Genomic DNA, 15,677 nt, shown 5'->3' on the forward strand with positions numbered 1-15,677 from the left:
CCGTTCCGGTAATATCAATCACGTATCTAGGACTTGTGCTTAGTTTTTCCACCAGGTTTCATCCTGATGCCTCCACTCTAAGCGTTTTCCAACATTTCATGCTTCCCCCTCCAGCTCCCCCCAATGTCACCGGATCCGATCGGGATTTAAAATAAGAGCTCTGAGACACAATATCCTTCTAAATATTAAATTTCATTAAGATTCGATCAAATATTCGTTTGTTAAAAAATAGTTAAAAATACCTCATTTTTTCTAATTTTTCCAAATTAACCGTTCCCTCCCCCTCCCCCCAAGATGGTCAAATCAGGGAAACGACTGTTTCTAATTTAATCTGGTCTGGTCCCATATAAGCCTGCTAAATTTAATCATCCTAGCTTATCTGGAAGTGCCTAAATTAGCAAAACCGGGACAGACAGACAGACAGACCGACCGACAGAATTAGCGATCGCTATATGTCAATTGGTTAATACCAAGTGCCATAAAAAGCAATATGTTGTTTTAATGCATGGGTGAGCTGTGCAGTGGTACATCCAGAATTTTCTTTGGGGGGAGGGGTGCATCATAGGTTTCTTCGATTAACTTGTGATAAAATTTAGGGCCTACTGACGACGGTTGACCAAATCCAGACTTTGGCAGACCTGTCTTTAAATAAAAATGCGCAAAAAATATCTGAAATTTTGTTGGGATCTAGTACATCTTACTCCCCTCTCTTTCATTTATGGCGGCGAGATACCATTTATTTATAGCATTCTTCTAAAAGATAGAAAGAAAAGGAGAAAAGAAGAGAAGAAAGGAAAATAAGAAAAGAAATAAGAAAAGAAAAGAAGAAGAGAAGAAAAAACAAAAAAAAGAATCAACAACCTGTTGCAAAACAATTGGCAATGTTCCACCTTCACTTAATCTTCCCCAACCGGTAACAGCTGCGTTCATTCTAACGAGTATATCATCACTAGATGGCAAGCAAATAGGTGAAATAGTAGGAAATTCAACCGGTTCCTCTAAATGCAATAATCCAATATCATATTCATACGTCAAAAAATCATATTTGGTGTCGAAAATTTTCTTCGTCACTGTCCTTTCTACAACTGGAAACTCCTCTGTGAGTGAAGATACGTCATATTCTCCCTGTCAAATCCTGATTTGAGTAGGCAAAAGGCTATAAAGTGCGAAAATTGATTAAAACAAAATATTAATACGGCATTGGACTAGTCTAGAAGCGGTATCTAGATGTAGTGTACATAGTCTTTTAAACACTTCCTAAAAGGAAAACCAAATATGAAATATGCTTCAAAATAGGTATTTTCTATCTTGTTTAATTCTCATATTTAATATATACTGACGCTTTCAATCTAAAAACGTTATACTGAAGCGAATAATGTTGTATTAACCAAAATAACCTTATTCAGAATGAATTGGAGCATTTCTAATGGTAAATGGTCATATTTTGATATTTTCAAATCACCAAAGTCCACAAACCCTATTAATACCTCCATGGTAAGTCATATTTAATATTGATTTCCTTGTTTTTATTTTGTTTTCGTTGTTAAGATCAACTTATTCTCAATTGAATCGAGTATCTTCCTCTATGGGTTTCATTATATGAATTGGAAATGTTAATCACGACATAGGAGAGCCTTGACTATTCTCTTAATAAACGAATGGAGCGATAATTTATTTAGCACAATGAAAGCCCTATAAAAAATCATAAATTAATTAGAACCTTTTAGAAATAGTTAGAAATAAATTATACAAAAAATAAAAGTAACCAACAGGAAAATAATTGAATAGAGTAGACAGAATTAAATTAGAATTAGACAAAATCGAAATAAAAAACAACACGCCTTCCCATCCCACCCAATTAACTCTACTGATAACACACTTAAGGTAGAAATCTCACTGGCTTTAGAACCACTTTCAAAACGCTTTATTAAAATTCTGACAACATTTTTGTATCTTTTGGGGTTTCAAAATTTATTTCAATACCTTATCTAATAGCCTTTGTTATGTATCTTTTTTTAGATTAGTATATAGACGCTTTTCATATTCTCATCATTGGGATTAAGTTCCGAGCTGTGCAGCGGATTGCTGCAGATGAGTTCGAGTTCTGCGTCCCGTATTACCAATATTACCCGTATTACCGTATTACAATATACGTAAGCAGATTATCTTTTTACGATAGTTCGGACTGCATAAAGTACATAAGGATTAACATTTCCCCCTAAAGGCTAAGATCCTGGGAAAATTTGCTTGATTTTATAAAAAAGGGGAATACATCCCAAAAAAAGAAAGTTTCTATCTCTTTTTGTGTTCTCTTTAAAACAAAAAAGAGTACTTTAGACTAAAAAGGAGAGTGTGGCGTGAACTCTTAGAGAGATCATGCCACAACCTGGAAGTGTGTTTACTTAATTTTTTTTCATGGCTGATCTCAGCAAATATTTGATCTTAAAATATCTGGAGAGGGCTCATTCAAACAAAAATTAACGTTCTATTGGCCTTCTTTCTCTGGGGGTCATAACATTGAGTTTGTTTTAAAAAATATCAGAAAAGGGCTCATTCGAACGGAAACTGAAGTCATAGCTTCAATTTCGAAAGCTTCCTTGATTATGAGGAGTAAGTTTGAAGTAAGCCTGCGACATGAGTACTGTGGACTGACAGCTCCACTTTTAGAGCAGAGTATTAACCACTTTTAGAGCAAACGTAACATAAAATTACGTTTACCTTCTCACCGGGAATACCTTGGGGAGTATTCTAATGGGTGTGCTTTTCCAGAATGATTGTCATTTCTCCAAGCCTTGCAATATAAACATTAAGCTTAAACATAAAAATCCGGCTTTGAGAGGCAGACTGACATCTTCAGATTTGAGAGAGCTCTGGATCAAGCTCTTCAAAGTAGCTAATCATAAGGAAGGAGCATATAGAAACTGAAGGTCTTACTACAACGTAAGCATGAGCAGAATCTACTGTTTATGCTGATCCTATATATGCAAAATTTACTAATTTGAAATTCACTCATACAAAGTGTATGAAAATTTGATTAATCAACTGCCCTCAGTAGGGGGATTAAGCACCCTCGATTGGGGGCATTTAGTAAAAACAATTTTAATAGGTACTTAGTAAAGAATAACGTGGCCCACATGTATGTTTCTTCTTCCTCTTTTTATTTTCTAACCACTTTGTATAGGAGGGATGGTCGTAGAAACTTAAGAGAGGGCTTATTGAATTGGAAACGGAAAGCTAATAGAAATTGTTATGACATCATATCCATGTCGAATTCAATTGAAACTAAGGGAATATAAAGTAATGATGATATTAAGTCACTATTTTTTTTTTCAAACAAATGAGCTTAGTTACGCTTTACAAAAAAAAATGTCATTTTATACTAAACATACTAACATCATGGCTGGTGAACCAATACTAAATTAATTTCCTGTTTTATGCAAGCAAATTCTGAAATTTTTTACTCCTTAAACAGCATAGAGCTATAAGTTATTAGGATTTCCATAGTCGTTTTATTAGTTCAACGTCCTCCTCAACATGTCCGAAAGGCTTAAACTTCATACACTCTTCCGTTCTTGCGATAGTGCAGATACGCCTTTTGACAACTTTCATACTCACAGTTTGCTTTAAACATTTTGATGCACTCATTCTGGATACATTTTGAACAAAGTGCTATAACTTTTCAAAACATCGACGAAACAAAAAAAATTACTACAATATTCAATATGACTGAAAAAAAAGTAAATTAAAGATAAACTGAATGTTTAATATATACTAATTTAAAGTGATGACGAAAGAAGTTTTTCAAAGAATATTAAAGAGCTAGACTAAACCTAAAATGAGCAGAAATAAAGTCAAATAACTTTCCAACATAAAACTACCACAAATTGCCACCGTTAAATAAATGAAACCCAAAACGAACAGGAATTATAATACAAAACCGAGTTAAACTCAGAACGACCAGGAATTATTATTTAAGAATAAACATAAATTAAAAAATAAATATTAAAACTATCAAAACTTAGATTGAATATTCAAGTCAACCATAGAACGAACAAAATCAATGCAAACAAGAGTTTGGCTACGCTCCCTTCCCCTCCACTAACTGTAAAAGCATAAAGGTAATAACGTAATTGGAGCTTTATTAAAAATGAATTATATTACAAATATTTCCTTTTGTACTGAGTTGCTGAGCTTTCAGCAATCAATATTATTGTATATCCAATATTAAGTTGAATTTATTAGTTCTTTCCTAGGACTGTTCAGGACATATACTTTTAATAAAACGTTAGTGACGCAGTAGTGTTTAGACTTTTAAAGGTAGGGAGGGGAGGAGACAGAAGCCAAACTCTTCTCTGTGGTGATTTTTGTTTTTTTAAGTTTGATTTGAATATCAAATTTAAATTTTACTCGTTTTAAGATTTATTTACTCATTTATATTAGTACCTATTGACCTTTTTGTTGGCTATGATTGTTTATTTAATTTCTGTTCATTTCATATTTCTTTTATTCTCTAATAGTAATGTCTGGTCGTTTTAAATTTGGATTATTATATGAATTCATTTTTTTAGTAGTTAAGTTGTATGGCACTTTACTAATCTTTGCAAAAAATTCTTCTTCATAAATTTTTCTAAAATTATTAAATGAAAATGCCTTTTTACTGTTTTATTAAAAACAAGTTTCTTGTCTTGTGCCTTTTGGGTAAATCCAAGTCTTGCACTTTCGGCTAAATGTAGTCACAAAATTAAAAAAATAAATAAAATTGTGGTAAATAAATATTTTTTCTTTATTAATTCACATTACAAAAACTGTGTTGAGCCAAAATAGAACCAGATATAGAAAGTGACTCAAACGGAAGGAAAAAAATTATAACGATTTATAAATATTAGCTTTCCTTGCGACACGAGGGATTGAACCGCTGACCCATTGATCATGAGAACAGTGCTTATCCACTACGCTGTCACAAGGTATAGGGTCATTTTGTTTTTCCATCAGTTTATAAAGTTAACAAAATTTCAATAGAAAATTTATAATAGTAGCTGATTTGTTTTTTCCTTAGGGGATGGGACTGAGGGTTCATCAAAGCAATGGATTATTTTCCAATCATGAATTCGATCATTTGATTTTCTTTTTTACTTAGTTAGACTTGTTCTCTTAATATTTTTCTTTTGTTCTTCCAATAAATGAGTCATTTTGCCTTATTATTTTAATTCCGTAATACTTTTTTTTCTTTTTTGGTATTAAAACATTAAAATGTATTCTATATTTTATTCTGATTTACATTGTTTCTTTTTTTGAAAAACAAAATATGAATCGAAATATCAATCTGTACATAGAAATATACTTTTATCCAAAAATGAACACGGAAAATCTAATCCTCTAAAATCTAATCCACACAAACATTAAAGTATTAAGCATTATGATTTGCATAGTCGGTTTATTAGTTCAACTTCCTCCTCAAAATATCCAAAAGGTATAAAAAATTTGAAAAGAGTACTTTAAATTTTCAAAACATCAAAGAACGAAAAAATAAATTACTACAATATTCAAGAAGACTGAAAAAAAGTAAACAAAAATAAACTGAATGTTTAATATATACTAATTTAAAAAAAATCACGAAAGAAGTTTTTCAAGGAAAAGTAGAGCTACACTAAAACTAAAATGAGCAAAAATAAAGTCGAATAATTTTTCAAGCATAAAACTACCATAAATTACCACCATTAAATAAATGAAACCTAAAAAGAACAGGAATCACAATAAATAACCGAGTCAAACTCAAAACGAGAAGAAACTAATATGATTCGGATTGACACCCTAAAATTTTCAACAATTTTTTAGCAGCATTTTTCACAATTTCCAATGAAACACGTCCTTTTGAGAGTCTGGACACACATGCAAATATCCCTTGATTTAGTTTTACACCTTCTAATGTTCCCATGAAAATTGAAATTTAATACCTAAGACATTGTACCATTGTAACAGACATTGTACAGACATTGTAAGACCTTGCAATTGTAAGACCTTGTAAGATTGTAAGACCTTGCAATTGTAAGACCTTGTAAGATTGTAAGACCTTGCAATTGTAAGACCTTGTAAGATTGTAAGACCTTGTAAGATTGTAAGACCTTGCAATTGTAAGACCTTGTAAGATTGTAAGACCTTGCAATTGTAAGACCTTGTAAGATTGTAAGACCTTGCAATTGTAAGACCTTGTAAGATTGTAAGACCTTGCACAGTGCTGGGACGTTTACTTGACAGCCTACTGAATGCCCTACTTGACAAATAGGGCATTTGGATTTAGTTTTGTAGCTACATAGACATTCCATGATAGTTTCTACTTTGTTCCTTATTCTATACCCTATTGCCGCCTGGATATCTTTGCAACCTTGATTCACTAAAGCTATTTGGATTTAGTTCAATAGTAGTAAAAATAGCAGCAGTAGAAAGGATAGTAGAAGTAGCAGTAAAAGTGGTATTATTGGTGGCCCTGAGAATTTCAGCTGAATACCCTAAACCGTTGCTGGGATATTGCTAATACATCCCGTTGATAACCCATATGCAAATAGTGTGTTTTGATTTAGTTCAACACTACCCTCAACGTTTTCTGAAAGTTTAATTAATGCCCTTAGCATTAGTAATAGTGGTAGACACAGTGGCATAAGTAGTAGGAGGAGCAATAGCAGTAGCATTAGTGATAGCACTGGCAGTATTAATCGTAAGAAGCAATAGTATTCACATTGTGCCTGTTTGGTATAGCTCAACATCCCCTCCTCGTGCCCTAATAGGTTCAACTTAATACTTTAAGGTGTTTCTGAGATATTACTGATACGTCCTGTTGATAACCTGCATGTATATAATATGTTTTGATTTAGCCCGATATTGCTCTCAATAGTCCCTGAAAGCTCCACATTAAAACAATTACCCTTATTATTATTGGTACAAACAGCGCTAGTAATAGTACGACTACTTACAGTACCAACATGTCTATAAAACATTTTATTACCACAATACACCCCTCAACATGCCTTGACAGTTTCAGCCTAACATCCAAAGCCGTTCTCGAGATACTGTTGATACAGCCTTTTGACAGCCTGCCTACAAACAGCATATTTTAATTTAATTTACTTTTCTCCTCAATATTTCCTGAAAATTTCAATTTGACACGCTTAGTCTTAGTACTAGTAGAAGTAGTATAGTAGTATGTACTTGGTACCTTCTGGTTGGTTCATTATACCGTTCAACACTAAAAGTTTACACTTGTTACTCTAAGCTGCTTCTTAGATATAGCTGTTACGCCCTTTTACTAGCCTATATCCACATTGCGTGTTCCAATTTAGCATATTTCACTATCCTCTTTATCAGTCAAGAGCTCTGAGACATTGGTTCTTCCTAAATATTAAAGCTCACAAAGATCCGGTCACCCATTCGTAAATTAAAAATACCTAATTTTTTTTAACTTTCCTCTCCCTCCACCCCCCTCCCAGATGGTCGAATGGGGGAAACAACTGTAATCAAGTCAATGTGTGAAGGGCCCTGACACACCTACCAATTTTCATCGTCCTAGCACGTCAAGAAGCATCAACCTCGCCAAAGCACTGGAAATCCGAATTTTCCGAATTACCCCACCCCCCTCAACCTCCCAAAGAGAGTGGATCCGGTCTGGTTATGTCAGTCACGTATCTTGGACTTTTGCTTATTCTTCTCGCCAAGTATCATCCTGATCTCTACACTCTAAGTGTTTTCCAAGATTTCCAGTTTTCAAATTTAAAAATACCTCATTTCTTCTATTTTTTCAGAATTAACCCTCCCCCTAACTCCCCCAAAGAGAGATGATCCGTTCCGGTTATATCAATGACGTATCTAGGACTTGTGCTTAGTTTTTCCACCAGGTTTCATCCCGATACCTCTACTCTAAGCGTTTTCCAACATTTCATGCTTCCCCCTCCAACTCCCCCCAGTGTCACCGGGTCCGATCGGGATTTAAAATAAGAGCTCTGAGACACGATTTCTTTCTAGATATTAAATTTAATTAAGATTCGATCAAACATTCGTAATTTAAAAATACCTCATTTTTCTAATTTTTCCGAATTAACCGTTCCCCCACTCCCCCTAAGATGGTCGAATCAGGGAAGCGACTGTTTCTAATTTAACCTGGTCTGGTCCCATATAAGCCTGCCAAATTTAATCATCCTAGCTTATCTGGAAGTGCCTAAATTAGCAAAACCGGGACAGACAGACAGACAGACCGACCGACAGAATTAGCGATCGCTATATGTCACTTGGTTAATACCAAGTGCCATAAAAAGCAATACGTTGTTTTAATGCATGGGTGAGCTTTGCAGTGGTACATCCAGAATTTTCTTTAGGGGGAGGGGGTGCATAATAGGTTTCTTCGATTAACTTGTGATAAAATTCAGGGCCTAATGACGATGGTTGACAAAATCCAGACTTTAGCCGACCTATCTCTAAATAAAGGTGAGCAAAAAATATCTGAAATGTTGTTGGGATCTAGTACATCTTACTCCCCTCTATTTCATTTATGTCAGCGAGATACCATTTATTTATAGCATTCTTCTAAAAGATAGAAAGAAAAGGAGAAAAGAAGAGAAGAAAAGAAAATAAGAAAAGAAATAAGAAAAGAAAAGAAGAAGAGAAGAAAAAAACAAAAAAAGAATCAACTACCTGTTGCAAAACATTTGGCAATGTTCCACCTTCACTTAATCTTCCCCAACCGGTACAAGCTGCATTCATTCTAAGAAGCATATCATCACTAGATGGCAGGCAAATAGGTGAAATAGTAGGAAATTCAACCAGTTCCTCTAAAGGTAATAATCCAATATCATATTCATACGTCAAAAAATCATATTTGGTGTCGAAAATTTTCTTCGTCACTGTCCTTTCTACAATTGGAAACTCCTTTGTGAGTGAAGATACGTCATATTCTCCCTGTCAAATCCTGATTTGAGTAGGCAAAAGGCTAAAAAGTGCGAAAATTGATTAAAACAAAATATTAATACGGCATTGGACTAGCCTAGAAGCGGTATGTAGATGTAGTGTACATAGACTTTTAAACACTCCCTAAAAGGAAAACCAAATATGAAATATGCATCAAAATAGGTATTTTCTATCTTTTTTAATTCTCAGATTTAATATATACAGACACTTTCAATCTAAAAACGTTATACTGAAGCGAATAACTTTGTATTAAGCAAAATAACCTCATTCAAAAATGAATTGGAGCATATCTAATGATAAATGGTCCTATTTTGATAACATTTTCATATCACCGAAGTCCACAAATCCTATTAATACCTCCCTGATAAGTCATATTTAATATTGGTTTACCTTGTTTTTATTTTGTTTTCGTTGTTTAGATCAATTTATTCTCAATTAAATCGTGTATTTTCCTCTATGGGTTTCATTATATGAATTGGAAACGTTAATCACGACACAGGAGAGCGTTGACTATTCTCTTAACAAATGAATGGACCGATAATTTATCTGGCAAAATGAAAGCCCTATAAAAAATTATAAACAAGTTAGAACCTTATAATATAAGATAAATAAATTATACAAAAGATAAAAGTAACCAATAGGAAAATAATTGAATAGAATAGACAGAATTAAATTAGAATTGGACAAAATTGAAATAAAAAACAACATGCCTTCCCATCCCACCCAGATAACTCGTAGTAGCATAACAATAACAAATAACAGTAGCTAGAATAATAGCTAAACACAATAAGAAAGTGAATATGACTACCCGTGAACAGTATTCTGTACTATTTCAGTAGTCTCTGCCTCTTTTTTATGTTGTTGTCTGTTTGTTGTTTTTCCTTCTTTTTTTTTCTCTATCTCTTTTGATCCGTCTAGTTCAAAACTTTGTATTTTTGTATGTCTGTGTCATCATCTTATATCGTGCAGTTTGAAAGAGGTTAAGAGGTTTTTGCTGTGTTTTTTTAAGTGTTTATCTTCGGGCTCAGTGTTAATTTCTTCTATTTCTTTTTTCTTTATTACACTGGCTTTTGCTTCTTTTGCACTACGGGTTTTCCAACAATCTTAATAAATAATTAAGATGAACACTTCCCACAAATCCTGGGAAAATTCGCTCGATTTTAGAAAATAGGAGGAAACATCCCACAAAAAGAGATTGTTCTATCTCTTTTTGTATTCTATTTGGAACAAAAACAAGAGCTAAGAGCTCATATGGCACTTGTGACGAGGTCGGATGAGCCAAGAGCTCATATGGCATGAGCTCTAGCAAAATTCTAAGAATCAATAGACTGATTTAAAAGATAAATCAGAGGCTTAATGCCGGTCGGGATTTAAAATAAGATCTCTGAGACATGAGGTCCTTCGAAATATAAAATACATTAAGATCCGATCACCCAATCGTAAGTTAAAAATACCTCATTTTTTCAATCTTTTCCTCTCCCTTCAGCCACCCAAATGGTCGAATGGGGGAAAACGACTTTATCAAGTCAATTTGTGCAGATCCCTGAAACGCCTACCAATTTTCATCGTCCTAGCACGTCCAGAAAAATCGAACTCGCGGAAGCAATGAAAATCCCCCCCCCCCCAAACTCCCCTAAAGAGAGCAGATCCGTTCCAATTGTTTCAATCACGGGTCTATGTATTATTTGGAAATATGTATTATTGTTGATGATTTGTTTAATAAATATCATGCGCTCCCGCACAGGACACAGTTGTGCCCTTCATGGGAGAGTTGTGTATGTTTTTTTGGTAATGGAGTGCAAATAAATTGAATTGAATTTTCAAAAGCAAATACACTAAATTAGTCCTTTATCCCCGAATATTGTTTTGAAAAATTTCAAGTTCAATATAGAGTGGGAGTTGTAGGGGTAGAGCCCTCCTCCTCATATTTAGAATAACTATATATACGGTATTAAAAATGAGAAAAATAAATAAAAAAGACAATTTTAAACGAAGGAGCAATCTTAAAACATCAGACGGACAGAAATATCTTGTTTATAACGGATCTCCCCCCCCCCAACCTTTCACCTCCTTATTCGTTACACTAGAGCTTTAAATGTTTCCCTAATACTTCAAGAAAAAATTCTCTAACACAAAGCAATGGGGATGGGATCAAATCTCTTTTGGATTAATCCCTTAGATTTAGAATTAACCTGCTATTATTAATTATTTAGAATTAATATGCTGTTATTAATTAATCTCCTGTTTTAGAGTACTTTAAATTTAGAAGGGCTAATTCCTTTAAACATTAAAAGTTTTAGTTCCAATATTTTGAAAGGCAATAGATACGTAGAATTTGGCGTTTTTGATCGATTTTTGTTTGTGTTTTTTGTATACATTGTAAAATTTCTATAAATTAGATGTGTTTTTACTTGTTTTTTTTTTTTTTTTTTTTTTTTTATTCTGAAGGTAGCAGTATTTGAAGCAGAGCATAACTTATGATTTAAAATTCGTCTTTAAAAGAATGAAGATAATAAAGCATTCTACTGAAAACATTCCATCCACATCTGGCTATGTTTCCACTCAAAAATGCATTTAAAAAATGCAAAAATGCGAGTGCATTAAAGCACTCGCAAGTTTTTAGTATCAAAAGCAGAGGATCACCAAAAGAACTTAAAATTTTGACTTAATTAAATAGTAAAAATAAAAGAAAAATGGCATTGTTTTAGATTCGGTGGTTCGTGATTTTGATATTTTCCTACTATGATCTTCGCTCACACCTCAGAGCGATAACTTTTCTGGTAGTGAAAGTTTCTCGACACGGTTTATTAGGTATTGAAACGGAGTCTACCCTGTTATAAGACAGAGCAAAGGAAATAAGTTATTTCTTTTTATTGGATTGTAATATGTTTTGAAGGTTCATTTTTATTTAAAATCATTCAGAATTAATTTAAAGCAAGTATAAGATTTATCCAAATAATCTAAATGCCCTCAGAGTAGAAAAACAATATATACTACGCAACAAATCGTATATTGTTATGCAGCAAAACGTCGAGTGTACCAAGTTATGAATTACAAAATTTTTTCTTTAATTCCCCTTTTTCTATACGAAAAAAAAAATATTTTCGTTACCAAGCCCTTTGATGTCAAATATGACATCATACCCAATATGACATTATTTTGTGCATGAAGATGCAGTTTTTGCAAAAAGCCAGATTTTATTTTCAATAATAAGTTTTTTTTACTTAGAAAAAGCACATAGATATAGCAATTTCGTTTCAAATGAGCCCTTAAACAGTTCCCTATGATGTTCTACTGACAATACTAACGATTAAGAAAACAAGAAAAAGAGGGCACATCACTGTTGTCCATGCTTTTTATTGTTATTCAAGGTGGGGGGGGGGGCTATTACTTTCTTATGACATTTCCAGTGACATCTATCCGACAACATTTTCGAGGGTTCAGGCTATCTTTCAAAATGTCTAAAAGTTTGTTTTCACAATAAACCTGAAATTAATTCAAAATTATATGATACGTGGAACAATCATACTAGCTTCTCACAATGTTACTTTTATTTCCATACTAGATCAGAAATTTGTAAGTAACGCCGATCCAGTAATAGCTTACCTGGCATGCATCGCGACCTCCTTCATCATATCCAGTACAGAGAAATATATCAGGAATAAACTCATGTCGACCTGACTTCAAAAACATAGTTTTACATTTGTCATTACTGATGACAGGCAGTGTAACCTGGAAAAGAAAAGGCAAAAATTAGTGCTTTTAAAAAGACAGGCAATGCCAAATTATGTCTGGCTGTATCGAAAACCAAAAATCAATATTAAAATGACACCGCAAGCTGTCACAGCAATAGAAAATGGGGGAAAATTTTGTGATAAAAAGGATTTGAGTGAATCAACGAAAACATCACTGCTAATACCGTTCATCAAGAAACTGAATGAAAGAAAAGAGAATTGTTGAAATCGCTCTGGAAAAGACGAGATTTCAATTGACCACATTAAGATCCTCTTCCCTCACCCCCACCACTGAACATCATACAATTGTCCCATTCTTTATCGTGGATAGGCACTTATCAGCATTTTTTTTTTCACAACATACCTAAGAAACGGATACATCCGGGTAGATTTTGGATCCAATGATAAATATAATTAGTTTCGTTGTACTAGGAGGGGGGTGTATCTTAACTAAATTTTAATTTTATTATCATTTGATATTACAATTGCTCATAATTTTTAGAGAAGCTAGCTTAGTGACACCTGTGACAAAAATTTGAAAATACGCAGATAAAAAAAGTAACAGCTGAGTTACGACTTGAACCACCACACCCACACTGACTTTTACATTAGTAATGATCAGTGGAATATGTGGTGAAGCAGTCATGAATTTTTAAATCTAGAATCAACACTTTCAATTGACGGCCTCAATAATCAAAAAGCGATATGTTGTTTTAATGCATGGGTGAGCTCTGCAGGGGTAGATCCAAGATATTCTTTAGGGGGGGGGTGCACAATAGGTTTCTTCGATAAGCTTGTGATAAAATTGAGGGCGTAATGGCAATGGTTGACAAAATCCAGACATCGGCATACCTATCTCTAAATAAAAGTAAGCAAGAAATACCTGAAATGTTGGTGGGCTCTAGTACATCTTACTCCCCTCTCTTTTATTTATATCAGCGAGATACCATTTATTTATAGCATCCTTCTAAAAGATAGAAAGAAAAGAAAAAAAGAAGAGAAGAAAAGAAGAAGCGAAGAAAAAAAGAAAAAAGAATCAATTACCTGTTGCAAAACATTTGGCAATATTCCACCTTCACTTAATCTTCCCCAACCGGTAACAGTTACGTTCATTCCACCAAGTATATCATCACTAGATGACAGGTAAATAGATAAAATAATAGGACTAAATTCAACAGGTTCTTCTAAATGTAATAGTGCAATATCATATTCATACGTAAAAAAAAATTATATTTAGTGTGAATAATTTTCTTCGTCACTGTCCTTTCCACAACTGGAAATTCCTCTGAGTGAAAATACGTCATATTCTCCCAGTCGAATCCTGATTTGAGTAAGCAAAAGGCTACAAAGAACGAAAATTGATTAAAACAAAATAATAATCCGGCATTGGACTAATCTAGAAGCGGGATGTATATATAGTCTACATAGTCTTTTAAACACCCTCTAAAAAAAAAAGCCTTCAAAAAAGGTATTTTATATCTTGTTTAATTTTCAGATTTAATATACACAGACGCTTTCAATCAAAAACGTTATATTCAAGGGAATTACGTTGTATTAAGCAAAATACCCTCATTCAAAAACGAATTGTAGCATATCAAAAGATAAATGGTCATATTTTGATAATATTTTCATATTACCAAAATCCGTCTCAACGCCCTTCAAAAGTCCATCTCAAGGCCCTTCAGCCAGGAAGTGCAATGGGGGGTGAGGGCCAGCCATCCTGTACTTTGCGATACTATTAATACCTTCCTAATAATTCATATGTCGTAATTTAACAATACATTGATTTACATGTTTTTATTTTGTCTTCGTTGTTTAGATTATCTTATTCCACATTGAATCGAGTATTTTCCTCTACGGGTTTCATTATTTGAATTGGAAACGTTAATCACGACATAGGAGATCCTTGACTATTCTCTTAATAAACGAATGGACAGATAATTTATTTAGCACAATAAAAGCTGTATAAATAACGTACAAGCTAGTTAGAACCTTATAATATAAGATAAATAAATTATACACAAATTAAAATAACCAACAGGAAAATAGAATGTCTAATAGAATGAAATTAGAATTAGACAAAATCGAAATAAAAACAACATGCCTTCCCACCCCACCCAAATAACTCTACTGATAACAAGCTTTAGGTGGAAATCTCGCTGGCCTTTGAACCACTTTCAAAACGTTTTATTAAAATTCTTACAACATTTTTGTCTATTTGTGGGTTTCGAAATTTATTTCAATACCCTGTCTAATATCCTTTATTATGTATTCTTTTTGGATTAGTATATAGACGCTGTTCATATTCTTATTAAGTTCCGGGATTAAGTTCCGAGCTCTGCACCGGATTGCTGCAGATGAGTTCGAGTTCTGGGTCCCGTGTTACCAAGCAGAGTACTACTCTACTTGGTAGCAATTTTACTGCGCCCCTACAGGGCATTATGTTTTTCCCTATAGGGAAATTCCCTACAGAGAATTTTGAAAGAATGATTGTCATTCTCCAAGCTTTGAAATATAAGCAATAAGCTTAAACATAAAAATCTGGCTTTGAGAGGCAGGCTGACTTCCTCACATTTAAGATAGCCCTGGATCAAGCTCTTCAAAGTAGCAAATCACAAGAAAAGAGCATATAGAAACTGAAGGTCTTATTACAACGTACGCATGAGCAGAATCTACTGTTTATACTGATCCTAAATATGCCAAATTTACTAATTTGAAATTCACTCATACAAAGCGTATGAAAATCTGATTAATGAAGTGCCCTCGGTAGGGGGATTAAGTACCCTCGATAGGGGGCATTTCGGAAAAACAATTTTAATAGGCACTTAGCAAAGAATAATGTGGCCCACATGTATTTTTCTTCTTCCTCTTTTTTTCTTCTAACCACTTTGTATAGGAGGGATGGTTGTAGAAACTTAACAGAGGGCTTATTCAATTGGAAAAGGAAAGCTAATAGAAATTGTTATGACATCATACCACTGTCGAGTTCTA

General features: G+C 33.6%; 1 protein-coding gene across 6 annotated transcripts in view; it reads right to left on the reverse strand.

Annotated features, from left to right (window-relative positions):
• Nucleotides 1-574: 574 nt before the first annotated feature.
• The window catches only part of LOC136041010 (serine proteinase stubble-like), a 29,696-nt gene continuing 14,593 nt past the window's right edge, over nt 575-15,677 (reverse strand). For 5 of the 6 annotated variants that reach the window (XM_065725511.1, XM_065725512.1, XM_065725513.1 and 2 more), the window contains exons 2-5: nt 13,731-14,028; nt 12,559-12,684; nt 8,680-8,974; nt 575-1,156 (exon numbers count right to left, since the gene is read on the reverse strand). In XM_065725511.1, the coding sequence (XP_065581583.1) occupies nt 8,933-8,974; nt 12,559-12,684; nt 13,731-13,799 (237 nt within the window). In that variant the 5' untranslated portion in view covers nt 13,800-14,028 and the 3' untranslated portion in view covers nt 575-1,156; nt 8,680-8,932. The remainder of the gene's footprint in view (nt 1,157-8,679; nt 8,975-12,558; nt 12,685-13,730; nt 14,029-15,677) is intronic. The other variant, XR_010620941.1, reaches the window with a different exon arrangement.

This window comes from Artemia franciscana, chromosome 21 (assembly GCF_032884065.1).
Source record: "Artemia franciscana chromosome 21, ASM3288406v1, whole genome shotgun sequence".
NCBI classification, from domain to species: Eukaryota; Metazoa; Arthropoda; class Branchiopoda; order Anostraca; family Artemiidae; genus Artemia; species Artemia franciscana.